This window comes from Triturus cristatus, chromosome 3_2 (assembly GCF_964204655.1).
Source record: "Triturus cristatus chromosome 3_2, aTriCri1.1, whole genome shotgun sequence".
Lineage (NCBI taxonomy): Eukaryota > Metazoa > Chordata > Amphibia > Caudata > Salamandridae > Triturus > Triturus cristatus.
The window spans coordinates 284,279,897-284,307,394 of record NC_140584.1 but is presented as its reverse complement, the minus strand read 5'-3'; the positions used below and the strand labels follow the sequence as shown (position 1 = coordinate 284,307,394).

The window sequence follows — 27,498 nt, the reverse complement described above, 5'->3', positions numbered from 1 at the left end:
GCTACACTACCCTTCCTGCTGGATAGGTTGATCGGTCGGGTGATCGACCGTAATTTTCAGCAGTGATGGTGGAGTAGGGACCTGACAGCATCTGTGAGGATAGCCAATCTGGAGATTGGCCGCGCAGCCCGCCTTCTCTATCGACGTGTGACCGCCGGTGGCAGGATGGCGCCAAGAGCGAGCAAACACGAAAAAGGTGCGAAGGCTGTGCGGAAGGATCCAGCCACGCCTGCATCTCTGGCCCCGGTTGTGCGTGGCTCAGTGCAGCCCCGGCGAGCGCTACTGAAGAAACCGAGAGAAAACGGCGGTAATGGCAGCAATGCTGTGAAACAAAAGGTTGGTAATGAGGAGGCAGTAAGGCTCGGGAGAGCTGCCCTTACGGAGGCTTTTCTGGCAGTGACACCGGAGGACTCTGCAAGAACAGGTGGAGAGCAGTGACATTTTCCCCGGTGAGGCTACATTGTTGCAGCCTCATTCCAGACCGGCTGATAGGCAAGTGGAGACGAATAATGAGAACATGGATGGGTTGGATGGGCTGAGTGAGCAGAATCTGCAGGGGAAGCAGGAACTAATAATCTGTACTGCAAATAATGAGCTGCCAGTTATGCACCTAAATATGGAACTGACTGAGGGGGATTAAAGATAGATGTGGCGATCAAGTGCCGATTCCTCTTACAGAGCCCCTTTTAGAAAAAAGTATCTTTAGGGAAAACAGTGGAGCAAAAACAGGGGCTTAGTCAAATTAAAGCAACAGCTGGCTCCCCAGAAGGGGATTGCTTTTTTTCCTCTCAACAATGATACAAACTCGTCGCTTTCTAGTGATGGTAATTATTCTGATGGCTCGGACTCGGTAGAGACTTCTTCAGTGCAAAGAGAACCAGCAGCTCCAAGGGCTGCCTCCCACAAAAGTAGGTCAAAATCCAAATCCACAGTGGGTGCTTCCAGAATGGACACCGCAACGGCTCGTAAACTTACGTGGGATTATTCAGCTACCACTCAGCTTTACCATGACGATGGGACAATGCCTGAACATGACAAGCACACTAGTCCAACCGGCACAGTTCTGGCTCCCTCAATGGATTTGGTATACATCACGCTAAAACAGATGCAGGGGGGGGGGGTCGGGGGGGGGGGGGGGGGGAGGGAAGGAGTATGGTATAGCACAGCTCGACATCTGAGACACATGGGGAGACACACAAGGTGTAATGAACTAATGGAAAATATAGAAAGGGAAAGCTTAAGAATACAGATCAAAAATGTGAAAATACATTTTAAGGATAACTGGGATGGACAGCTGCTTAAATGATCAGGCTAAAAGTGGGTCGCAGCAATCTTGAGAACAATGCGCTTGGATCTCTTATGCTTACAAGAGACTCATATAGAGGGTACAAGAGGCAGTTTAATGGAACAGCTTGGTATCCATCTGATTGCGAATACTAAACAAGGGATTAAAACCTGAGCGGGTATGGACTTTTGAGAGAGGGTTGTTGAAAGATCCAGGATATGTAAAACATATGAAGGAATGGATAGTGGGCTTCTGGGATATCAATAGAGGGAGCACCAGCTCAGGGGAGCACCAGCTCAGGGGAAATCTGGGACGCATTTAAAGCTGGGATACGAGGGGAGACGCTGAGCTATAGTTTGCATAGACAGAAACGAGAGGCACTGGTAGAGAAAAAGTTATGTCAGGTAATAATTGATACAGAGGAGGAGCTGAATGCAGCATTTATTATGGGCATATCGCTGGATGATATCTTGCTTAGATTGGCCTTGGTTAACTCTGAAGCTCATGAGGCTATAGCCACCAAGGCAGCGGCGACTTTCCTTGTAAGAAAGAAGCAACGTTACGAGCTCAACGAACAGGTTGGGCATACATTAGCGGTGCGCCTGAGGCAGAAAACAGCAACCGGGTAGATTAAGGAGATATCGGATGGAAATGGGAATATAGTTGACGAACCAGCAGGGATCCAAAAGATATTTAGACAATTCTATGGTAAATTATATAATGAAGAACAGGCGAAGGATCCTCTGGAAAGCCAAAGATATCTTAATGAAACTTTAATACAGTCAATCACTGATGAAGATAAGGAAGCACTGGAAACCCCATTGACTGCTGAAGAGATTTTTGCTGCCTTAGGTAGCCTTCCATCAGGTAAGGCAGCTGGACCCAATCAGATCCCTTTAGAATTTTATAAAGTTTTTTTGGGAGGTAATCGGACTCGACGTAGTCGAAATAATACTTCAGGCCCAGTTGGGTAGTTCCGTTCCAGATTCATGGGCAGAGGCAGATATAGTAATCTTACTGAAAAAGGGGAATCCACCTACAGAACCAGGGTTTTATAGACCAATAACTTTAATGAACTGTGATGCCAAAATTCTCTCTAAAACCATGGCGACCAGGCTCAGCAACATTATAGGTAAAATGGTTAATCCCAGTGTACTGCTCGATTTTCCCGGCCCTATTGTGTTGATGGGTGATTAGGGTGACTTCAGTCTCTTTACCATTCAAGCCTAAGGGTTAGAGTAGTGAATGAAGTCTATTTACTAGGCACTTCGACATGATCCTGTGTTCTTCCCCATAGATTAGGGCTTGCACACATATCCTAGGGGATAGATTTGTTAGTATTAGGGATAACCTGCCCTGTAGTGAGGGTATTTCATGGAGCCGTGCTGAATTCAGGCCTGGTAGGCCTCAAACGGGAGAGACTCCATCTTTCTTTCTGCTCCGGCAGCTTGAGATGCTTCTAGGTTAAAGGGGATGTTTTAGTTATGAGGTGTTATTCGCTTGGAGAGAACCGGTTCAGACCGGCCCTTATCGAAGGATTGTATTTTTCTTCATGCCGAAGACGCTACATCAGGCCGGCCGGCTGGGAAAGTGTCCTTGGCACGGGGAGGTACAAGAATTTGGTGGGCGGCAGGTTACGGGCCGGAATTTTCCATGAGGAAATGCACCTCTATATTAGTAAAAGTCTGAGGCAGTTACGGGGCACTTACTTCAGTCCGTAGGCGGCATCTAGCCGTTAGCAGTAAAGCTATTACTTATTCCAGGGAAGACAGATGACAAACTTGAAGGCGGAGAAAAACCGAGAGACAGATACTCTTCTAGCAGAATTGTCAGAGAGGAGAGAGTAGCCGATGAGGAAGAGGTCCCAGTGACTCGGAGAAGGGAGCTACGGAGGTGTGATCTCCAGGCGAGCCGAGGCACAGACGAGAAGGGAACCTAGATGACCATTGAGTGCAGGCTACACACGACTAAGGTGATGTCGACCCCTTTCTTATTAGAGTGTACAACCTAATCTTTCACTCTTCTTTGCAGGTTATGTGTTACACAGTAATGTTGTGTGATTGTGTATATAATAAATAATAAAGTATCCAGTTTGTAGTGAATCAACATGTGCTGCGTGTTCTTGTATAAGAGGGTAGCCTATTCTTCTAGTCAGCTGTGACTTGACATGAACAGATGTTAACCCTGATCAGGTAAGTGGTAACTGAATAAGGGAGAGAGGAACCCCTCGAACCAGAGAACAGGTTGTGCTCTAACTGGCAGTTCTTGTGTGATCTGGTAAATAGTAGAACTGATTCCCCTGCTGTATGTTATGGTAATCATACGATGAACTTGTGCTGAGGCTGCCGTCTGGGTAGGAAGTCCTGGGTCCGTCTGGGACCGCGAGGCTGAGGCTGCCGTCTGGGTAGGAAGTCCTGGGTCCGTCTGGGACCGCGAGGCTGAGGCTGCCGTCTAGGTAGGAAGTCCTGGGTCCGTCTGGGACCGCGAGGCTGAGGCTGCCGTCTGGGTAGGAAGTCCTGGGTCCGTCTGGGATCGCGAGGCTGAGGCTGCCGTCTGGGTAGGAAGTCCTGGGTCCGTCTGGGACCGCGAGGCTGAGGCTGCCGTCTGGGTAGGAAGTCCTGGGTCCGTCTGGGACCGCGAGGCTGAGGCTGCCGTCTGGGTAGGAAGTCCTGGGTCCGTCTGGGACCGCGAGGCTGAGGCTGCCGTCTGGGTAGGAAGTCCTGGGTCCGTCTGGGACCGCGAGACAGAGGCTGCCGTCTGGGTAGGAAGTCCTGGGTCCGTCTGGGACCGCGAGGCTGAGGTCTGGGTAGGAAGTCCTGGGTCCGTCTGGGATCGCGAGGCCGCCACTTGTATTATAAGAGGTCTAGATATATATATATATATATATATATATATATATATATATATTAGGAATTCCCTGTCCTTAGGTGGTATATATCGGTGGTTACTTGTTGTGAATAGGCCCTAGGGAGAGGGTAACGTTCTGGCTGGGTTAGAGAGGCTCTGATGAGCGGGTTCTATCTGATCCGAAAACCCAAGCAGAACACCCAGTCAGCATGGCTTCATCCCAGGGAGAGGAACAACGCAGCATGTCCGCAGGGTTGTAACTCTTTTTGGCGCTGCTGAAGTCTCAGGGGAACCCATGGCAGTCATGCTAATGGGTGCTGAAAAAGCATTTGATCGGGTCTCCTGGGACTATCTCTGGGCAGCTATGAAGCGGTTCGGCATTGGTGGGTGGGGGGTGGGGGGGGGCTATGTCAGAGCAATCCAGGCCTTTATATATAGATCCGACAGCCCGACTTAGAGTGAACGGAGGATATACAGCATCACTAGCAATCAAGCGCGGTACATGGCAGGGCTGCCCAGCTGCCCATGTTCGCTATAACTCTTCGCGATATATATTGATCCTCTAATCCGGAAGCTGGAAGTAAATGGTGGTATTTTTCCTATAAAAGATTCCATGGCCTAGAATATAAAACCTTGGCATATGCAGACGACATCGCTCTGGTAACTCCAAGCCCAGAAAACGCCCTAGCTGTAATAGAGTTGGAAGCTCAAACCTTCGGCCTTGTATCGGGGTATGCCTTAAACAGATCTAAGACTCAGATAGTCAAGAATGCGGGGGCTGTGTGCGATGATATACGTGTCACTGATTCAGCGGTCTATTTGGGCATAAATATATATCAGCAGATCTGGGAAAGACTGTAGACAGGGAAAGACTGTAGACAGAAACATTGAGCCAATAATGATTAAAGCTAAAAATGATTTTGATAGAATGCACAACCTAAATTTATTTATTTTTTAAACATCTTTTTTTTTATTAACAGTGCTCAAGATCATACACATGACAGCAGTGATCAAAAGGATCATAAACCAACAGTATTACATTACAGAGTTGAGGGTCGGGAGAGTTACCCACGGGTCCCGCTACAGCTGGCCCCCCCCACCTCTCAAGGTTCGGTATCTGCACCATGGGCCCCACACCCTCCTCCATTTCTTCACACAACCTCTGGACTTATAGACCGTTTCCTCCGCCCTCTGACACCAGTCCAGGTCCCTGAGCCACTGGTCCCATTGTACAACCTACATTTTTCACTAGTTGGGCGGTGCAATGTAGTGAAAATGATTTTTTTTAGGGCTATTCCACTTGAATTTGAGAAAAAATGTTTTTTAGCACTGGAGCACATGGTTAATAGGTTTACTTGGGCACATGGGAAAACTAGGAGGGCACTGCGATTTATGTCTCTGCCAAGGGCAAGGGGAGGATGGGCTGTTCCAGATTTGGGAATGTATTATTGGGCGGCAGCCTATCAGTATATGAGCAGGCTAATCAGGGGAGACGCGACTAATCCGGGGTTAAGCCTGGATCAATTGAAATGTACTCAATCTTGGTTCGAAAAGATGCGGAGAACTGCTGTTTGAAATTTACTGAGCCTAGCTACTTTAAAAGAACTAGGTTTATGGCTGCATATAAGATTTGGACTGCATTCGCAAAAAATATGGTCTTGGCAGACAAAATGGTTATACTCAGCTCTTTAGGAACTCCACTTTTCCTGGGGAAATCTTCTCAGACTCTATCATTGCGTAATGGGAAATGTGTGGGATCCAGAGATTGGGTGATTTAATGGTGCCACATGGAATTCGGCAATTTATAGACATACAAAATAGTTATGGTATTAATAAAAAATTTTTTTTTAAGTATCTTCAAATTCGTAGTTTAGGGGGGGAGGAAGTGGGGGCCCTGTGGATTTGGTAAAAATAAAATTATGGATGTTATTAGAGAAGGGGAAGATTGCACTATTAGGAGGATATATGCGGAGCTCTCTCTACTTAAAAATGATGATCTTGAAAAATACGGGAAGAAATGGGTAGATAAACTAGACGTAGATCAGGATGATTGTAGAGCCTCTTTAGAACTAGGCCAAACTGTTTTATGCTCTGCAGGGCTTCAAGCTCAACAGTATAAAACAATATTTTCCGTGTATTACATTTCGTCAAGGATTGCTCAATGAGGGGGACAGACGGGAACTAGATGACCTCGGTGTGACAGTATGGACGCTGAAATAATACATATGTTTGCGTCATGCACTCAACTGCAAGCATTGAGGAAAGCGATTGAATTATTTTTGGATAAGACACTAGAAATCAAAGTCTGTCTTACTCCTTCAATAATTTTGTTGGGGATAAATACAGAGGACAGGCAAGATACCTTTCAATGATTTCTCTTTATGCTATGTCGCTACTGCACATTTGTATTGCTACAGCCTGGCTGGATAAAGCATTCCAACAATGCTTGCCAGGTTGTTGTCTACCTACAATCTTGAGAAGGGGATATATGAGAGAAAGGGGAAAAGAAGGAGGCTGCTTGGCAAACGTATCTGGGGGCCCATCTACAGCTGGAAGGAAAACCAGCAGTAATGATTGTCTGAGCGGGTCACTTGGGGCAGTTTTTCGCTTCTTTTCTTTAAAATTTTTTTAGAAGAGGTATCTGAATAAGGAGGATACATTATGAATCACCAATGTTTTATGTAAAAATGCTATTTGGGGTTTTTTGGTGTGGTTTTTGGGTTTCCTTTTTTTCCTCCTGACTTGTGTCTTTTTATTGATTTTTTGTACTGCGAAACTTGTATATGTCTCAGATGATATTTGTATGTTTACTTGATAAGCTGTGCTGAAAATAAAAAAATAAAAAAATAAAATAAATAAAAAATGAATGACTTTCGGTTGAGCCTAGTTATGGAGTGTCTTGCTAAGGTTTTAGTGCACTGGATGAGGAACTCAACATTAACTAGTATGTACAAAAGAGGGGCAGATAAAACAGTGTGTGTAAAACGCATCTTAAAACTACACTATACTTGCTCTCATAATGCACTCAATTAGTTCTCGGTTTCTGCTTTAATTGATAGTTAGGGACCTTTACATCCAGACAGATTTCACTTACATGTTCTATCTTGAGTTAGGGTGGTCACAACATTCTGGCAAAAGTGTAATGTGCAGAATCAGGGGATCAAATTCCACCTACCAATCCTTTCATTCTGCTGCATTCTGGCTTCCTAATACCGCTTCTTACAGATGTGTACTGTGGCAGACATAAACATCACCTAACTGATGGAGAAACATTTTGGAAGGCTGGTTTTAGGAGAGGGGGGACAATCTGTCTCTTAAGGTGAATTTTGGAAAAGGTGAGACATAGCACATATCCACTGCTTAACCATACCACATGGTTCATTTTTGCCCACCCATAGCTATGAAGGAAATTAGAGACCGCCAGGCATTTGAACCAAATGCCAATGGAGGCACCCACTCCACGAGACAGGGTCTTCAACCTAGATCAAGCAGAGTGAGCTGCTGGAGAAAAGCAAGGCACCTAAAGTGTATGGCTCAGATGACTTCCCAACAAGCCACACGGCTGACGCAGTCTTTTTGTGGAAAAATCCAAAGTTTTTTGAAAGTGCACATTTTACTCACCATAGATGATTATTCCCTTTTGTGCCCGAGACTGTGTCCCCGCTCACCAGAAGCAGTTAGATCTCCTTTCCCTTGAATTTTTTTTTTTAGCTTTGGGGGTGCACCTGGGTTCTGCCTCGACCTGATGGGTTTAACAACTCTGCTTGAACAAGATTGCATGAGAAGCACACATTCAACTGAATGTGCCTAGGGGAAATTAGAGTGTGTAACTGGAGTTTTCAAAAGATACCTGAATAAGGGCACAAAACCTTAATGTTTTCAAATCAAGCCAAGTAGCAAGTATTACATATGCTCATATTATTATGAAGGAAGTAGGACTGTACATCTATAAATTAGACTGGACTGAATTCTAATTCCATGAGCAGAATTGCAGAAGTTTGGCGACTCCATGTTACTCTTGTAACAGAGCATCCGCCAATCATCATGTGGTGGACATTTTTCCCCATTTCAGCAACACTATGTCAATGGGAATATTTTCTACTCAAGCAGCATGAAAATCAATTTAAAAATAGGGTGGTGCCGTTAGTGCTGACTTTTCAGCGTGGAACATGCAACCTGATCTAAAACTGGAGCGCAAACCGCGTGACAAGCATTTTCCACCCATTGGTTGGACTCTGCGGAATCTGTTTTTATGTACATCTGTGTGATTCTGCAGAGATAAATCCCACAAGTTCCACCCAGGCCTACTATTCATTCTTTGGCCTCTTTATGCTTCTAGAGAGAGATATGAACATTTTGTACCAAATTAAAGGTACCTTGCAAGTGCAAGAACAAACCTAAGGGGCTGAATTGGTTGCTAATCATATTCTACCACCCCACCTAGAAAGGAAGAAAAGGCATCAGGTGGCACTGTAGGTGAATGCAAAACAAAAATTCACAAGTGAAGCCCTGAAGAGGGAGATGGCTGTAACTTAGAAGAGGCAGGTTCACCTACTTACCATCAGATGAAGTTGGAGTCTGCAGAACGCTACTAGGTGCCCCTGGCACTGGTGCTCTGGCGCTGCTGATCAAGAGATCAAACTTGGTGCTCCGGCAGGTGTTAGTGCAGACCTTATCATGTTGGTAAAAGTCAATCTGGCCTGAATCCATCATCTTCCTGAGCAGAGGTATTCATTAGAAAGAAAAAAAAAAAGAGTTTTGGGGAGCAATTATTTGAATGGTCTGTAAGTAAAAACTGCATCTTTGCAACTGCTTCAGAATTCAGCTTTGCTGTTCCCAAAACACAAATTGTATTAACTTCAACAGGAATGAACACGCATTAGAACAAAAACAGAAGGGAAAGCTAATCAGAAAAGCCTACAACAGAACAAAACCAAAAGAGCTATAACCTTGCAGATAATAGGTCCACGGGCCCTTTGGATCCCAATACATTCTTCACCCAATTAAAACCTTAATCACTACCATTGCAATCACTATGGAGGTGGGACAAACCAGAATGTGGCAGCTTGCCAGTGGAATTGTTTTTTTCTAGCTCGTTGGTGTTCCCTCAACATTTTGACAACAAATGGTTCCTTCTGGTCCCACAACTACAGATCTGAACCCTAAATAGTCCACAATCCAATCAGGCAACAAAAGAAAGATGTTTGCAATGCCGTTCATGTGTAAACTTCCAGTAGCATTTTAGTGGTGTGTATCTAAAGCTGCATTAACGTCAACGCAGTCATTATTTCTATTTTTGCACTTCACCATTCAGCCATATCTGAAGGCTCAATAGACAAATGCACCCACTGTAGGGAATCTATGTTAGACCGAAGTTTGAATCCTACTGTGTCAATAAAATGAGTACAATTGAGTTGGATATCAGTTAACATCTGTCTTTTAGCGCCAGCATATTCATTGGTGAAAGGGAGCTATACAAAACCAGGTTATTTTTAAACACTTTTTAAAATTTAATTTCATACCTCGACAGGCACTTGATTCATTAGAGCACTTGAGAAAAGTATAGAAAGTGCTTGCCTAGTAACTTAGTATACTATTCTACATGGAAAAAAGGCCACGATCCCCATGGTCCTTCAAGACAGACAAGTCATTCTCTCCATTCCCCCAATATATCAATGTGAGAAAGTGGCATCTTTCTTGCATGATATGCCCCCACTTTTTGGTGAATTGCTGAATGTACTTTGACTGACTGTGCCCTGGGCTCCTGCCAATCAGGTGCCCAGGGCCTATGTTCCTTCTCTAAAACGTAAAACCCAAATTGGCAAACCCTGGCCACATGTAAACCCTGGTAAATGGTACCCTAGGTACCCAGGGCCTAGTGACCAGGGAAGGCCTCTAAGGGCAGCAGCACTTATTGTGCCACCCTTAGAGGCCCTGTACCCTAACACAAACACACTGCCCTTGCAGGCTGAGTGTCTGGGTACAGGACAAAACAGAGAGTCGACATGGCACACATCCCTGTGTGCCATGCCCACAACATACACTGCCCTGGCATACATCAGCCATCCCTCTAGCTGGGTGCCCTATGCCAGTGGTGTGGGCACAGGAGCATGAGCCATGTGCCCCTAGAGTACCCAGGTCCATTCCTGGGCACTGCAATTGCAGTGCTGCCATTTAAGAGTATATGGTGCTGGGAGATCGTCAACACGAACTCCACAGCACCATGATGGCTTCACTGAAGACTGAGGAGGTTGGTATCAAACTCCTCAGCACATTAAACCAGCACTGATGCTAGTGCAGGATTTAATGTATAATGCACAACAGAGGGCATCTTAGAGATGCCCCCTGAACCTAACCTACAATCCACGTCTGGACTGAGGGGCTGCCTAGGCTGCCACACAGCAGAAATGTTGCTGGACCCCTGGGTAGAGAGCCATCCGCTCTCCTGGGCCTGCAACAATGCACATCCTGGGTGAGGTGCTAGGTCTCCTCCCCCAGGATGAGCAAGGGGAAGCTTCAAAGGCATGCCGCCTTTGTGAGCTTCTCCAGGCCACTTGCTGTACCCAGCAACTGGCCCCTACCGGTTCTCAACCCCCCACTCTAGCGCCAAGACGCCTTTGGGCATTCGTGTGCTTTACAAGTTCAAAAAAATCCAAATTAAATCAATCAATCAAATCACTCTGGCGGGAAGACAGGCCGGAAAACCCAAGGAAGGACAGGGGGTGTCCAAGCCTCTGCCAACCCCACCCCTCAGGTGGGGGAGGCGAGGTGAAGCACGTCCCCGGGCTCTTACCATCTTGAAGATGGGGAGCCCTGCCCAATCAGGACTAGGTCACTGCCCCCCTCCCACAGGAGTGTGGCAGGATAGGGGGTGTACCCACCCCAGGGCAGGGACCTAGTGGTCCCTGCCCTTTACCTACCTGTAACGCCCCTAAATTTAGTATTTAGGGGCACCCTGAACCTTCCTTCCGTAGATTTCAGATTCCAAGACAGCAAAGAAGAGCAAGAAGAGCAAGAAGAAAGAAGACCTGCCGTGCAGCTGCTAAGAAGAGGAAGACACCAACTGCTTTGGCCCCAGCCCTACCGGCCTGTCGACCCTCGAACCTGCTCCTGCTCAATCCCGGCACCTCTTGTGGCCAGCAACCTCACAAACCCCAGAGGACCTGGCTACCTTGTGACTGAGCACCTGGGACTCCCAGGAGCAGAGGCTCTGCTCAAAAGCAAGTAACTCACCCCTGGCATCAGCCCAGAACCACGAACCCTGCACACGCTGCACCCGCCAAGCCTGGCCTGTGCTGGAGTGGACAAAGACCCCGAGGATGTCCCCCCCGGCAACTGTGACCCCGAATCCAGCACCCAAGGACCCACCTCGACGCTCCTGACGACGCCTGCAGCCTCAGAACCAGGGACCCCCCCAACCAAGATCAACAGAGAGTAAGATTCCCCAACACCAAAAGGCACCCCTGCACCGGCACCCTGCGGCTGCCTGTGCCCGACTCCTGGGTACCTACCTATCCTCCAACTACCCAACTTACCTCTCGAAGTGGTGGTCACACCTGAAGAATCTTCGTCCCCGAGCTTGCAGCCTTTGTTCGTCCTTGAGCTTTTCCAGTGCAATCCATTGAGCGCCCGAAGGCTCAAAAGCACCCTGCCGCCCGAGTGGCCCTGGCAGTGCAACTTCTACTCCTACCTACTTCCCCATTTGCCATGAGCAAGTGACCAGGAGCCCAGCTCCCACAGCTGCGTGGCCTGCTAGTCAGCAGCCACCAACCAAGGGCCCCCCCCCCCCCCTGCCTCCCATAGGATAACATTGGGCCCAACTCACTCTGCACCCGGCTGCCCCTGTGCCGCTGAGGGTGTAAAAACTGTACTTAACTAACCCTGGGAGACCCCAGAGTCTATGCCTAGAACCTTAACTCTGCCAGTAGAGTACTTACTCAAAAGCAGATAACTCACTTTTCTTCCATAGGGTAACATTGACTGGTTTCTCTTGAAATTTCTTCTAAGTGTGGAGTTTCTAAACTTTAAAATATTCACCTAAAATCAACCGGGTAACGAAAACGGAAATACTCACCTGCTATTAGGAGAGATCCCAGTGCTGGATCTTGGTGCCCAGCACTGACCCTGAAAAGTACTTACGACCGTACTTACCACTAACTCAATTTTCTCCCATAGGAAACCATTGACTGTTTTTCTGTGAAATTTCTTCTGTCGATTTTTGCAAACTACAAATATTCTTTAAAAATCGTACCAACTGTGAAAACGTAATTACTTACCTGTTTTAGATAGATGTCCCAGTACTGAGCCTAGGAGCCCAGCACTGGATTACAAAAGTAAAGAACATACTTTACCCGTAACTCGAATTTTCTTCCATAGGAAACCATGGACTGTTTTTCTGTGAAATTTCTTCCAAGTGACGATTTTGCAAACTTATAAATATTCCTTAAAAATCGCCTGTATAACTTAATCGCAGTTTCTCAACTGCTTACAGGTGGTACACTAGTGCTGGATCCAGGATCCAACACTAACCTAGAAAAAGTAACCATAACCCCACTTATCTGCCAAGTGAATTTCCTTCCATAGGATAACATTGGTAATTTGATCAGAAAAAGTTTCCAAGTGTCAACTTTTAAAATAGCAAACTATTACTTAAAAATCACAACAGTAACTAAAACGTATTTACTCACTTGTTTCCAATAACTGTCCCAGGACTGAATCTAGGATCCAGTCCTGGAGTTAGAACAGTAATCCTGAAAGTAATCTATTGCATATAACTTAAAATTCCCATTGAGCTCAATGTATTATTGTGTTCGAAATTGTGTTGCCTATTGCAACAAACTGGAACTATTGCATTTCAAGTCAATTGCCTCTTGCAAAGTATTTAACTAAAGCATCTCATTCTGGGAAAGTATATTTTGATACCTATTGTTGGTTCTAAAATAAAACAACCATATATTTTTATATACAAACCATTGGCCTAGAGTTCAGTTCTTGAGTGTGTGAGGCCATTTGCTGACTGAGTGTGTACAACAAATGCTTTACACTGTCCTGATACTGCCTTACTGCTCGACCAAGCTACCACTTTAGAGAGTAAGGTTATATCTAACTTTAGCCTCTGTCAAACCTCTGGGGACTGTGGACTCTGTACACACTGTACCTATTTGGGAACAGTATATATAGAGCCAATTTCCTACAATCAATACACCATTAAGAGCATCCTAGACTGAGCTCTTGCTGCCCATTACGATTGCTTCCAGTTAACTCATTTACATTTTCTACGACAACCCTCTGAAGTTCAACATGGTTTTGCTAAGAGGATGGCTGCATGCTTACCAAGAGCACTCTTTCAAACTGGAGGACAAGAAGAGGACCAGAGCAAATATCAAGCACGGTAAAAAAACTTGCGCCAAGAGAGGTTATTTTTCACACACATTTCTTGGACACATATTGTATTATATCTGCTGAGCAGGGAATGCAGAGATGGGCATCATATAAGGTGCAAGCTACAGTGCATGACTGATTAAGGAAAGGCCAGTCCAACGACCAGTTCTAGCCAGATATTGATGTTGTTAATGTTAAGGAGAATGGGGAAGAGACATAAATGTCTAGTTCTGGTTAGATGTGAATGCTATTAGGGTCTCTGTGCCTGGGGATAAACCAGCACAATGACCAGCTCTCGTCCAGTGTTGAAGTCATGAAAGTATATATTACATATACATACTTCTAAAGCACAAACCTAGCTAGAGATCAACTGGGAACTATGGGTGATAGTGGGATGAAACAGTCCAGCGATGAGCACTTCCCAACTTCCCCTACCCTTAAGACAATGCCCGGATTACCTTAAATTCAGAAAGATATTGAAAACTACACACTTTTTGGAATAACACTTACCGTGCCCCTTTCGCAGCTCCGCAAGCACCGAGAGACCCCCTGGGGGTGATTCACGGGCTATACAAGTCATTTAACATTAACATTAACACTGTTCATACATTAATGCCTCTAGCATTAAATGTACCTGGGTTACAGAAGTGGATTCCCAAAATGAAACCGAGCAAGTCTCACCTAGGAATATAGAACAAGGGACTTATTTATGGGTTTCCTTCTTCATATTCTTCACTCACAGAAAGAAAAAAACTGTCTCAAAGAAATATGTAAATGGCCCTCAAATCCGCAACTCTAGCCAGGACACCAAACATGCGCTGGAAGCCAATCTGCTCTGTGTTGGGGGTAACTTCCTTTAGGCCACACACTCTGGTGGGACCGCTGTCCAAGGGTGGAACAACCTCTGTTGCTGGCCGCATTGTCACCTGCTGCACCACGCAACATCACACCCTTGTGAGGACTACGAGTCCCAGGGTGCAACGCTGTACTTTGCCGCTGTGGGGGAAGCGTAAACGCGCATAAAGCGCTGCCTCACCTCCCGCGTCATGCGCGCGGGCCGTCCAAGGGCAGGCCCATCCTTGCCAGGAAGAGACAGGACAGGGCCACCTCCATTGGCGCTGATCTTTCAACATTGCCCTGCGGGTAAGATTCTTTAGGTTAATTAATGGACTCGTAAACCTCCAAAAGTACACTTTTTGCATTGAACCATTTGTTACCAACCAGCCCAACCACAGTAGGGACTACAGCATTCTATTGGCAGGAGTTGGTAGGGGAACCAGGAAAGTGTGCCCTTTCGACTCATCTGAACAATCGTGTAAACTATTCATGCACTGTACCAGACCGGGAAGTACCCGAGACGTTTTGTATCTTGACTATTGGCCATTTAACTTTTTATCATTCTTCTTTGTTTCCGCTAATTGTGCCATTCGATCATATCCTGCCTCCCTGCTCTTGTTTTTATAGTTTCTATTTTCTTTAACTTTACTCAGGTGCTATCTGGTTGATTCTAGTGGGGAGGCTGCACCTTAGTTCTGCCTGGTTTTAAAAAGGGGAAAGCGCGCTTGCTTAGCCAAGCACCCATCTCGTCCCCAAGTGACCATTCCCTGCCAATGCCACCTACCTCAATTGATAGAATGCTTCAGAGGGCTCTAGGAGTGGTAACTACCGAAATAAAGTTGACTGAGAGGAGTTTGTCACTAACTCCAGACATTTTCTGTCCGCTGTCTGAGCCATCCACCTCCCAAGCGGTCATCCCTGTGTCTACATCCAGGTCAATTGAGCCCATATCCAGGGCAACAGAGTCCTTCCCATCCCCACCTCAAGACGTTGCACCAAAGCCAGTTACTCGCAAAGGTGGAACTGTTACCAGTATGCCAAAGAATGGGAAGCGTAAACTAGGAAATGGGCCAGGAGCCAAAAGAAAGAAAAACATCGAGCCAATACCTAGTGTTGACAAGCTAGCTAGCTAGCACTGAGGGAACAGCAGGACACCTTACAAACCCTTGGATAGATGCAGATTGTCCATCTTGGGTGCGGAACCAGATAGCAGACCTACAGAGCCAACTAAGAGCCATTGTGAAGGAAGAACTTGCTCAGCTACTCAACCGCATAGACAAAGGGCCTTTAACGGGGCATAATAGGTACACCAACACTACTGTCAGTAATACCCAAGCTCCAGGTAGGGGGAGAGACTGTAGCTCCCAGACAGATAGTGCAGGTCCAACCTCCCCAGGCAAGCACTGTTCCCCGAGGGATGTATTCCCCAATATCCCTCTGGGTTCCAGTAGGCCAGAGCACCTTAGCAACCAGGCAGCTAAAACCACTTTGACCCATTCAGAAATGCAAGGTATCCAGCAGGCCCAAGTCCCTAGGACTGTCACCAGCCCCAGGAGTTATCAACGAGAAGGGAAACAATGGGCCCGATTCACAGAACTAACAAGACAAAATCCTAAACTTACTACCATTTTGGTATTCACAGAAGGCACTTACTCATTTTGGTATTCACAGAAGGCACTTACTCATTTCGGTATTCACATAAGTTAGGAGTCCTAAATTTAGGACTCCTAAATGCCTTCTGTGAATACCGAAAGTCTTAAAATTAGGATTTTTCGCAGTTTAGTAGTAGTATAGTTAGGACTCCTAACTTTAGGACTCCTAAATGCCTTCTGTGAATACCGAAAGTCTTAAAATTAGGATTTTTCTCAATTTAGTAGTCCTAAATTTAGATTTAGGACTACTAAATTGAGAAAAATCCTAATTTTAAGACTTTCAGTATTCACAGAAGGCATTTAGGAGTCCTAAAGTTAGGAGTCCTAACTATACTACTACTAAACTGAGAAAAATCCTAATTTTAAGACTTTCGGTATTCACAGTAGGCATTTAGGAGTCCTAAAGTTAGGACTCCTAACTTCTGTGAATACCAAAATGAGTAAGTGCCTTCTGTGAATACCAAAATGAGTAAGTGCCTTCTGTGAATACCAAAATGGTAGTAAGTTTAGGATTTTGTCTTAAATTAGTTCTGTGAATCGGGCCCAATGAGTTTTATCAACGAGAAGGGAAACAATAACCCAGCCTCCTATAAGAGGGGATTGAATAAAAATAGTTCCACCGGAATAGGGACCAGGGGAAGCAGAGAAGGGGTGGATCTTTAGGAGGGCACAGAGAGAAGGCATGAAGCAGTGACTGTCCCCACTATAAATCTACCCCCAGCCTCAATTCCCTTTGTCATTATACTGACAGGAGTACCAGAGATTAACAACAGCCAGAAAGAAGCGCAGCTGGACCTCAAGAACAAATGCCTTTTTTGCTTGGCTAGGCACAGGCAGTTCCCTTATGACAGGGCAGGGGAGATCCTAATGGTTCGTAGAGTAGGCTGGCTGGGTGCGAGACAAAAGACAACACAAGGGGACTGCGTAGTTATTAACTTCAATAACCCCCTGACTGTCCACAGCCAAGCAGGCCAGAATTCCTGCCCCCAAGAGCCACCCACAGAGGTTAGGGTTTACACATTGGACTATTTCTAATCCCACTGTCACAGCCAACCTAGCACCCATAACTCCAGTGTTCAAGGCAAATGGTCTTTAGAACACCAAATGGTTGGCCCACCCATTAGACCCTTACTATTTAACATTCCAGTAACGAATAGATTTGAGGCCCTAGAAGAAGTGCATTGACATGCAACAAAAGATGCTCCAGTCCCTGGATCTAGGTGCCGGGGGTTTGAAAGGGACCTAGGGGTCAGCTGAGTCAGATCACATGCTATGGGATTGGGGTAGACTTACTGGACCTGCAAACCGAAACTCCACCGGTGCCAATGGTGTAAATGGGACTTGGGAAGAGACGCTTGGAATTCCAGTTGCCGCATCTCCCGCCCCACCAATCTTTAGTACACCTAGGGGAGGTATCCCCCTGGAAACAGCAAAAGTACTTCCCTTGGTCCAGCTGAAGGATACCCAATTCCCTAATTCTTACATGTATGATGCTCCTTTTGACAACTCAAACCCAGATAACAAGCTGAAGTTTATATCCTGGAACATCGCCGGCCTAAAAAGCAAACTGCACTGCCCAGAGTGGGGGCTCTTTGTGGAGAAATATGATGTGCGCATATTCCATGAAACGTGGGAAAGGGATGACATCATAAGGATGGGGTATGCATATTTCAATGTACTGGACATTTCGGGGGAAGCGGTAGACACTCAGGAGGCTTATGTCCTTGGGTCGCTACGCACCTGGGCTGTACAGTGGAGCAACTCTATCCCCTGTCCAACAACATTCAGTGCACTGTACTCACCTTCTCTTCAAGTTTGAAAATTGCTTTTATTAACCTCTGTTCCCGTCCCGTAAGCCGCAGCCATGAATCCCTGACCATCAACCAACTGAACACTTTTATTGCTACAGTCCCCACGAATATAAGGCTGGTTACTGGGGGTGATATTAATTGCCAATTTGAGCCCCTTGCCGTTACTACAGATACATTTTTCAGCAAGGAGGATTGGCAATTGTTAATCCCCGACGCCCAAATCCCACCGATTAAGGCTTGGACCCTGTTGGCACTCCAGATTACCGCAGTAATACTGACCCACACCGGAGAGCGTGTAATGGCCACACTAAATCAGATAAAGCAGGGAAGTTAACTTTTAACAGAATTGGCCAATCCTCCATGTTGGACTATATTCTAGTATAGACCAGATTATGGCAAAGGGTTGTTGATTTCGCCATCCTGCCGCGACAGGACAGCGACCACAACGCCTTGACCATGGAGTTGGAGTTGCCAGATCTTCAAAATCTCACGGCCAGCCCCACCTCCTTAGCCAGTAGTTTAACGCTTTCTAACAATAGAAGAAGAAGAAGATGGGGGACAATCGAGCAGTCATCTGACAAGCTCGCCACAATATACTCTCTAACTATTTTGCTCTCATCAGAATTGGGGGAGGCTGCCACGACAATGGACTCTCTCCCCAAATTTAAAAAAAAATATATATATATATATATATATATATATATATATATATATATATATATATATATATAAATAGGATAGGATAGGATGGCGGTATTGCATGCAGAATTGATATCCTGTCTGACCAACATATTCTATCCTAGGGTATCTAAGGCGAAAAAGGGGGCCAAACAATCCTGGTTTAATGACACCTGCCGTAAGGCCAAGAGAGCCCTGCTAGACGCCATCAAACTCAAGGACGGGCATCTAATTAAACGATTGAGGGTGCTCTACCGAGAAAACAAGCAAAAAAGAGCTGGTAGCTAGAAAGATGGGACTTCCTTAAAATCGCCCTATCTAACAGGTACATGAAGACGTTGTGGTCAATAGTGTGTACAGATAGTAGTGAAGGGAAGCCAGCATTAGCATTAGTACAAAACATTGCAGCTGTTGTATGGAAGACCCATTTCCAGGCTTTATACACCACTGAGAATGTTTCAGAACCAAAGGTCGAAACATCCTTAATGCTCTTAGGGACTGTCTATTAAGAGGCCCATGGGATCACTCTGACAGAAGTTTTAAATGCTATAAGGAAGCTTCCTCTCGGCAAAGCTCCGGGACTAGCCAAGTTACCAAGGGACCTATTCTGGGCAGAACCAAAAATATGGGGACCCTACATATGGACCATATTTAATGCTATTCTGAGAGGTATCGCGATCCCAGAAACTTGGGCCGGGGCAGAAATCTTTCCAGTTTATAACAAGCATTTGCAATGCAATAGGTCTCACATTTACTAGAGTTTGAGCTATTGGCATTGTAAATGACAATGCCTTTTATTTACTTGTGGATTTTTAAAACATAAATAAAATGCATTGTTATTTACATTGCCAATAGCTTAAACTCTCACAAATGCGAGACCTATTGCATTGCAAATGCTTTTTTTTTTCCAATTGAAAGCACTGCCTTCGACCTGAGGTAAAACGCGACATGTTTTCAATTTCTTTCCAAAATGTCTTGGGGTAGAAATCCAACAGTCTTCGTTGTAATGGTCAGGCTTTGCTCGCTCAAGTTGCTTGTGTTTCTCAGTCCGCGTTGTCATGTAACCTCGGCCTTGGATACAGTGCGTTGTAATTTATTCGATTTACATATATTAATTGGCTGTGTGAACTGTGCAGCGACACTAGCCATCTGCCCGAGTACCTGGAGGAGAGATGTTGGCCCTGTTCCTCCTGTGAGGCAGGATTTCTGCCCGCCGCAGCCTCTGTTGAGAGATTCCGCTCCCTCAGGCGCAGAGTGCAGCAACCGAAAGTGAAAGTGAGCCGAGAGAAGTTCCGCCCCACACCTTCCGTCGGTGGCTGTGTTGCACAGCGGAGACTACAGCTCATCTGGAGGGTGGACCGGGTGCCTGGAACTGTGAAGAGCAGTGTTCGTGAAGCACAACACTGGGGCACAAGCTGCAGAAGAACACACAGCTCCAGCCAGCGCCGGGATTGGAAATAGCAGTACCGCAGGTAGGACTGATACACCATTGTGGTGTTAGCTAACCCGGGGTTGACGTCTGCACCGACGAGCATGCTGCACAAGAAGAGAAGCTTATGTAGGGAGCGATGCGACCTAACGGCCAGAACTGCGGCCTTGCACTGGGGTACGTGGATGGAGTACTGCCTCGGCTCTAGATCGTCCGGTCGTAGTACTTGTACCCATGCTAACGAGAAACTGCGTGAAGTACCCTAGTGCCCGCGTAAAGCGATCTGAATGTCCTTGGGCTAAATTCGCGCTATATGAAAACAGAAAAAAAGAATACAATAAAATCCGGAACAGTGATAAATGACGCACCAACGCTGGGTTGTGCGTGTTTGCGCGCGTGAACTGTAACCACGCTTTTGCTGTGTGAGGTAAAAGCAGTCTGCGTTCAGACTTGCTCGTTGCCTCTAAGCAACACACGTGCCAGCAGATAAAGCAAGAACGTGCAGTAGGTCTCACATTTGAGAGGGTTTCCTCCATTGGCATTGTAAATGATAATGTCTTTTATTATTTATGTTTTTATAAAACCTGCAAGCGGTCGTAAACGCTGCTTGCAGGTTTGATAAACACATAAATAAAAGGCATTGCCATTTACAATGCCAATAGCTGAAACTTTCTCAAATGCGAGACCTACTGCGCTGCAAGCGCTTGTTTTGTAATTATTTTTATGTAAACCAAAAAAAAAAAAAATTATACCACATTTCATCGTAGTTGCACGTCACTACATTTCCATGATGTTATTGCATAACTGACGAAAATCTTGCCCCTGCAGCGATCAGAAATTTTTGATCCATACACTGGTCTCTAACAGGGGGGGGCGGCGGTGGCGAGGTGTGTGCGCGTTAGGCAGCCGGGGATGCGGTAAGGGGGGCGGGGGGGGAGGGGTCGGCAGCGGCGGAGTGTATGCGCACGCGTGTGAGTCTGCGCAAGCGCGTCTCAGAAGCGCGTCCACAGACCCCGATCGCTGCGCGTGCCCTGGTCTGTCTCCCTTGGGAGCAAACACGGCAACAATAAGTCTCATTGGCGGCAGCGCTTCGCGCTGCAACGCCAGCGAGACCTAAAAAGGGCTCAACACTTCTGCCGACCAACTACAGGCCGATCAGTTTGATCAATGTCACCCAGAAACTGTTTGCAAGGATTCTCCTCGATCGCCTTCATGTGTGGTTGGAGGAGCATGAAATCCTGAGTCCATATCAAGCCAGTTTAAAAAAAAATCTCTACCATCGATCAAATCTTTAGACTCCAACTACTGTACTGGAAAACTGTGTCAATAGAGGGTGGCATATTTGTAGATTAAGACAGCCTTTGATCTGGTCCCTAGAGATAAAACTGTGGGAGGTACTTAGACACCTGGGAATCCCCCCTTATCTCTTGACCTTGCTCATGAGACTGCACGAGGACAACTTTGCCCAAGTAAGGTACGGGAAATTTGGGAAATTGCCCTCAAGCTTCCCAGTCAATAGAGGAGTAAGGCAGGGGTGTGTGCTCGCCCCTTCCCTGTTCAGCTTTTTCATCAACGCTCTGGTTGCCCGATTAAACGAGGTGAAGGATAATGATACCCCAAAGCTGGCCCGTAGTAAGGTGCCAGCAATGAAGCAATGTGCGCGGACGACAAACTGTTACTGTCAAAGTCGCCCATGGGCATCCAGAGGGTTCTTGATAGCTTCGCTATATTTTGCAAAAACAGGGGGTTGGAGATCAACACATTGAAGACCAAATTCATGGTCTTTAACCCAGCTAACACATCCCGCCGAAATCCCTCTCTAAAGTACCTTGCTCAAGAGGGTGTCAGTCTTCGACTATTTAGGTGTCACTCTGTCTGAAACGTTTGAGTGGGGCCCGCAAGTCTTAAGCTAGCACAGACTGTAGGGGGAATTGCAAAAATATATAGTAACTCCTCCCACAAACTGGCCGGGCCTATAGCGGAGATCTATAAAGTGCAAGCAAGGAGCGCCACAATGTATGGGACTGAATTATGGGGCCTTCATCCCTCTGGTAGACTGACTACAAAGGAGAATAACTTTATGAGACAGATGTTAGGCCTCCCGCCAAGCACCCCCCTTATCCCCCTAAGCCTGGACTTAGGAATTAGACCAAACATGGAGGAGATTAGATTTAGGCCACTAACTTTCCGGCATAGATTGTGGGTGACCCCGGAACTAGTAGTCGATCAGTCAGAGTTAAAGGAGTTATTGAGTCTCCCGGGTTTGGGTAAAATACCATGGCTTTTGTATATAAAGGATGCATGCTGTAGGCTGGGTAAACCTAGCTTATGGAGCAAACCTGAGGAAACGTGTCCGGTAATCTCAAGCCCAGAACTAGCAAGAGCCTATAGGTCGCTCAAAATAGCAGATATCCAGGGGGACTCGGCTCTTGGACACCTGACAGTTGACAGTTGACTTTCTAAGTATTAAAGATGAGTTTGAGTCCTTTCTGGATGATATCCAACCCACTTTGGCAAGGAAATTATATATATCAGTTCAGAATAGGGAGCTTGCCACTCCGTGCTTTCACCAACAGATGGCCAAAAGCCACTCCCCTTGGATGCCCCGCCTGCAATTGTGTCGATGAGTCAGAGCTCCATGTTTTTTTCTTCTGTCGTGGCTATAAAATAGCCAGACAGCGCTGGCTCGTACCACTTTGCAAGAATTTGGGGTTTATGCCCTGTGTGGAGGCATTTAGAGTTTTGAAGTATGATACTCACCCACCCATTGTTTTCGCTGTATGCCGATTTTTTAATTCTATGCGGCGTAAACGTAGGGTGCTAGTAAACTCGTCACCGCACTCAAAAAAATCCCACTGTGCATGCACTGGCATTTTTTTCATCTTTGAACTTACTTTTAACCTCTTCCATATTTTAGTAACCAAGACTAGTGATGACTTGAAATCTCATTGTGGTAAAACTGTATGCGTTTTCTTTTATGGCTGTAGTGGCTTTACACAGGATATCTGACATGGTAGTTGGTGGAGGACGAGTTCAAGGTTTGAACCCCCCACCCTGTGATCATTGATGCATTCCAATGCTGCTAAATTTGCAATTTGTGTTTATTTATTTGTAATTTATTGGATGAACTGTTTTTATTATGTACTTTTTATGGTCTATATTGACTAAATAAAGTTTGCTTGGGAAAGGGAGACTAGACCACAATGCCTTTTGTAGATAGATCAATCTAATTTCCCTTTAATTTTCTCTAGTTTTCAGGGTGCCGCTGAGTTCTGCCTCTGCAGATGGGCCTTTTGAAATGGCAAACCACTTGTTCCAGAGTAGGTTGGCAAAGGAAAATGCATTAGCAGCCGTTTGCTATTCCAGAGAAGTTACAGAATGATGAACAAAGAAAACCAAAGGGTCCCAGCATTTTGTTGGCTGAGTTAGGACCAAACCATTTTATAGTGCTTAGTCAGGTATGCGCTAAAATCCATTTATTACTTATATGGGCAAGGTCATTCTACAGAAAGGGAACGCAAAGACCAATATCCAGATACTTTTGGATCTCATTAGGCTCGCTATAAGTTACAGCTTCCATGGAACTGGTGTGCCAATTGAGAAAAATGATGCAGAAAACCTGGTCGGTCCTTTGCTGTAGCTCTCGATAGCCGGCCCCTTATCGTAGATAAATATGACACTTGCACCAAACAAAAAATTCTGCCACCCTAAAGAATAATGGGAACTGAAAACCAGTCAAAGGTGAAATTGCTTAAAGTCTTAAGTGACAAGATGTAGTGATAACTGTGGTCTCTTGAAACAGAGTAACTTTCAAGCCTTTCTAATGACTACGACGACAGTTTTCCCCCCCTCACCATGGCAATACATCCGGGTCCACAACATGCACTTTGGTGTCGTCCGCCGGCTGGCTTACATTCCGATGCCTCGGAAACCTTGTGGTTTAACTGTGCCTTCTCTACCAGTTCACCCCCCACTTATGCCTCCTTCACAAAATTCTTCACCCACCCAGACATAACCCAGTTAGGGACAGGGAGTGAGGGACGCTGCACCAAGTGAAACCCCCTCTCGAACATCAAACAGACACATAAGCACAATGTGTGGATGGATGCCTTTACTGCCAGAGGCTGTCAATAGCAACAATAAGTTTAAATGTTTTATTTGTTAAACAAATAAGTAAAATAAAAAGTAGAAATATGAAGGGAGGATAGCAATTACAGATGGATTACTCCTGGGGTAGCACAGAAGTGGCTATGGGCTGGGGGATATGAGGCGAAGCCTGCCCTGCTGGGTTTGTCTGAAATGTTGCACCTGAAATGAATGCTGGGTTTAATACGGGTGATCAGCTCCTGTAAGGTGCCTGCAATACACCGCTCTATGTTATGAGAATTGTACCAAGGTGCCCCTTGGCAGGGTGATAGCATATTATCGATGTTTCTGAAATAATGTCTATACATTGATCCGGATTTGCTTACTACCAATAAAAAGAATTTAACAAAAACTTCAAGCCTTTCAAAAACTGTGCTACTGGTGGAATATTATTGATAACAGCCTTTATGAGTTACACCCAGAGGTTTATCTTGTTATCTAAAGCTGACTAACTGCAATGCCAACTATTGTCGAATCATTAGACTGCATTTGTTGCTTAGCTCCTATTAAAGGTGTAGCTAAACAAATTAATTAAAGAAAACAATCTCTTAAGCAGTTACCAACTATGTAAGTAAGTAATATTTTATTGTACATGGTTATTTAAAACCTTTACAATGTAGAAAAAAAAAGTTCAATTGATAAGACATAAGTCAAATTCATACATATTAAGACCATAATTCCTTCAATAGAAAACGCACTAAGACAGCAGCAACAGAGTTAAAATAAAGTATGAATTCAGTTTAAACAGCCTATTTGTCACGATGAGATGTGCAGTAAGTTCATCCTTGTTGCAGGCCGAGGGGTAATTTAATTAAGTGCCGGTGCAATGAGAACATTTTTTAAAGTGCCCCTTAAATAAAAGCCTATTTGCGTTAAAAATGCAAAAATGATTAATTATAATGGCAGTTCAGAGTGTCCCTGTTAGATGGTCAGTGTTATTCAGCATAATCCAAAGTGACCGTTTGCTTTCAGCCTTGGCCTCCACCTAGTGGAAATCTTGGCTTGGCGGATGGCAACATGAGGTTTGCGAGACGTTCTGGGGCCATGGTTATGGCCCTTCTGCTTGGGTTGGACCGGGAAATGCAACTTATTATTCATCCTCACCAAATGCCAGGCGCAGGTGGCCATAGAGCGTGCGGGCTTTGGGGCTTGTTACTCGAGGGGCTGATGCGCATAACTGCGGTGCGATGTTCCTGAGCGTTCACAGCAGATGGTTTGATGGGAGCTGGGTAGACCATCTATTGAGTCCATAACTGCTTGCATCTTAGGTGGGCTGCTAGTATAATTCTCTCTAGGTGCTACTACGGTTTTTCCCGATGGTTAAAGCAGTAAACTGGGGGGCCTGTCAGTTTCCCTGCCAGGGCCACGCTCTCCTAGAGTTGATTTGAAGACACTTGGGAGTATTTAGATGCCCCTCATGCCGACATAATACCACCTGCTTCTTTGCCACTGCCAGCTAGAACTTGCTCATCTGGGGGTGCCGGTGGATTGATCCTCTCGTCCTTCGCAGTGCTGCTAGGTTTTTTGGGCTTCCTTCAACATCTTGAAGCAGGTTTCCATTTGGCAGCTCAGTTGGATATCATTGCCTTTGAAGCAAGCAAGCACCGCTTGCCTGCAGGTTCGTATCCTACAGATGTTGATAAGTGGTCACAAGAAGGAACGACGTTCTTGAGAGAGTTCGCTGCAGATGGCGAACAGATGAACTGTGTTTTCTTTGCCATTCCTGCAAAGTCGGCATGTTATTCGTAGCTGCGGCCGTAACCATGGTGGTAAGTGGGCCGGTGACGGTAATAGCCCTAGGCGAAATTTCAGGAACTTCTTTTATATTTTGGGTAAAGCCTGTCTGTAGATAAGCTTGGGGCAAGGGCTTGCTTTACGATTGAACTGTAAGCCAGCCCTGAGCGCGCTTTATCAAGGCGGCTTTGTCCTGCAGCAAGAATTCTTTTCGAACTGTCTTGTTGACCACCTTTTTAAAGCCTACTGGGGAGCCTGGGAGTTCCCATAGTTGCGGAAAGCCAAGATAGTCAATAGCGGCCTCCAAGTACAGCCTTGTGGGGCAAGTTTCTTTATCTTGAAGTTCCTTCCACAGGAGAGTATTTAGAGTTTTCGGATCTCCCCTGCTTACTTTGTGCCAGCTTTTTATGTAAGATCCTTTACGTGCCAGATCTTCTTTTGGTAGCCCAAATTCTAGTCTCATCTGAGCGGGCGATTTATACTTAGGAAGGCCAAAGATCATGAGTAACGCCTTTGCTACCGTTCCATCAACTGAGGAAGCGTCCCTCCCCCTCATCGATTCGCTGCCATAAGTAATGGCTGGGATTAATTTTGCCTGAATCATCTTCATGAGAGGTAGTAAGCTTATGCCAGAGACCGCGTTTTTTAAGTTTCTAAGTGCCACCGCAACCATTAGCCGTCTCCTTTTTATGGCTTTACATTGCGGCTTGAAGTTACCCTTGCAGTCTATGATGACCCCCAAATATCAATATTCACAGACAGTTTCCAGCTTCCTGGATGCCAAGAGCCAATTCCAGGTTATGGTCTTTTTGGGGAGGTTAATGCACATAACTTTAGATTTTTCGCGGTTGATGCTAAGCCTCTTAGTGGCAGAGTATCTTGAAGTAATGTCCAGCAGCCGCTGTAGGCCTACAGGAATCCGGCTGATAAGTAACAGGTCGTCTGCATAAAAGAGGTTTCGACAGCTGGGAGCCTCCTAGCTTTGGTGCGTGCGAGTTGCAAAACAGTTACTGACTATGTGGTTTCGGTCCAGGGACAGCACTAAAAGTGATATATGATGTCTACCAAATGTTGCAAAAGAAAAAATATATGTCTGCTAATCCTGCTTAACGGGTCAGTCTCATTCAAAAGCATGAACTATTAATAAACCCAAACGTCTCACGTTGTGATGGGGCAATTCTTTGCTGGTTCATATATCTACAGGGTTGATGTAAAATGGTGAAAATAAATGACTGACTCATGCCCTGTGAAAAGGCCATTAATAATTCATCAAGTATCTATACTAGCCCCCAATCTATTTAACTTATATCTTGAAACTCCTGGCAATTGTAGACTGATTTGGTCTCTCCTTCCACCAATATGCAGGGTTACATACTACTGAAAAGCAACACTAGCTGATCAAATCAAAGGCTACCTCTCAAACAAACAAAAAGCAAAATGTCCCAATGTTTTTTTTAAATTGAATCAAATTAAAACTGAATTTCTGGTTAGTACTGGTTAGTTCAATGAAGGCGTTGAAGTGAAAAACTGGCATGCAGGCATCAAAGACAGAGGCTTTTCTTCAGGGTGCATGCAAAATGCCAAATCTGTATAAAATCAATGGTGAAAGGAACTAAACATCAGCTAAGACATATCAAATCAATTAACAGTTATTACCTAAGAAGACCTCAAACTTACTGAATAAGCATTGATGTTCTC

General features: G+C 45.5%; 1 protein-coding gene across 9 annotated transcripts in view; it reads right to left on the bottom strand.

The window, feature by feature from the left end:
• Positions 1–27,498, bottom strand: part of GMEB1 (glucocorticoid modulatory element binding protein 1) — a 254,688-nt gene that overhangs the window by 133,382 nt on the left and 93,808 nt on the right. For all 9 annotated transcript variants that reach the window (XM_085647641.1, XM_085647638.1, XM_085647642.1 and 6 more), the window contains exon 7: positions 8,692–8,849. In XM_085647641.1, coding sequence (XP_085503767.1) covers positions 8,692–8,849 — 158 coding nt within the window. The remainder of the gene's footprint in view (positions 1–8,691; positions 8,850–27,498) is intronic.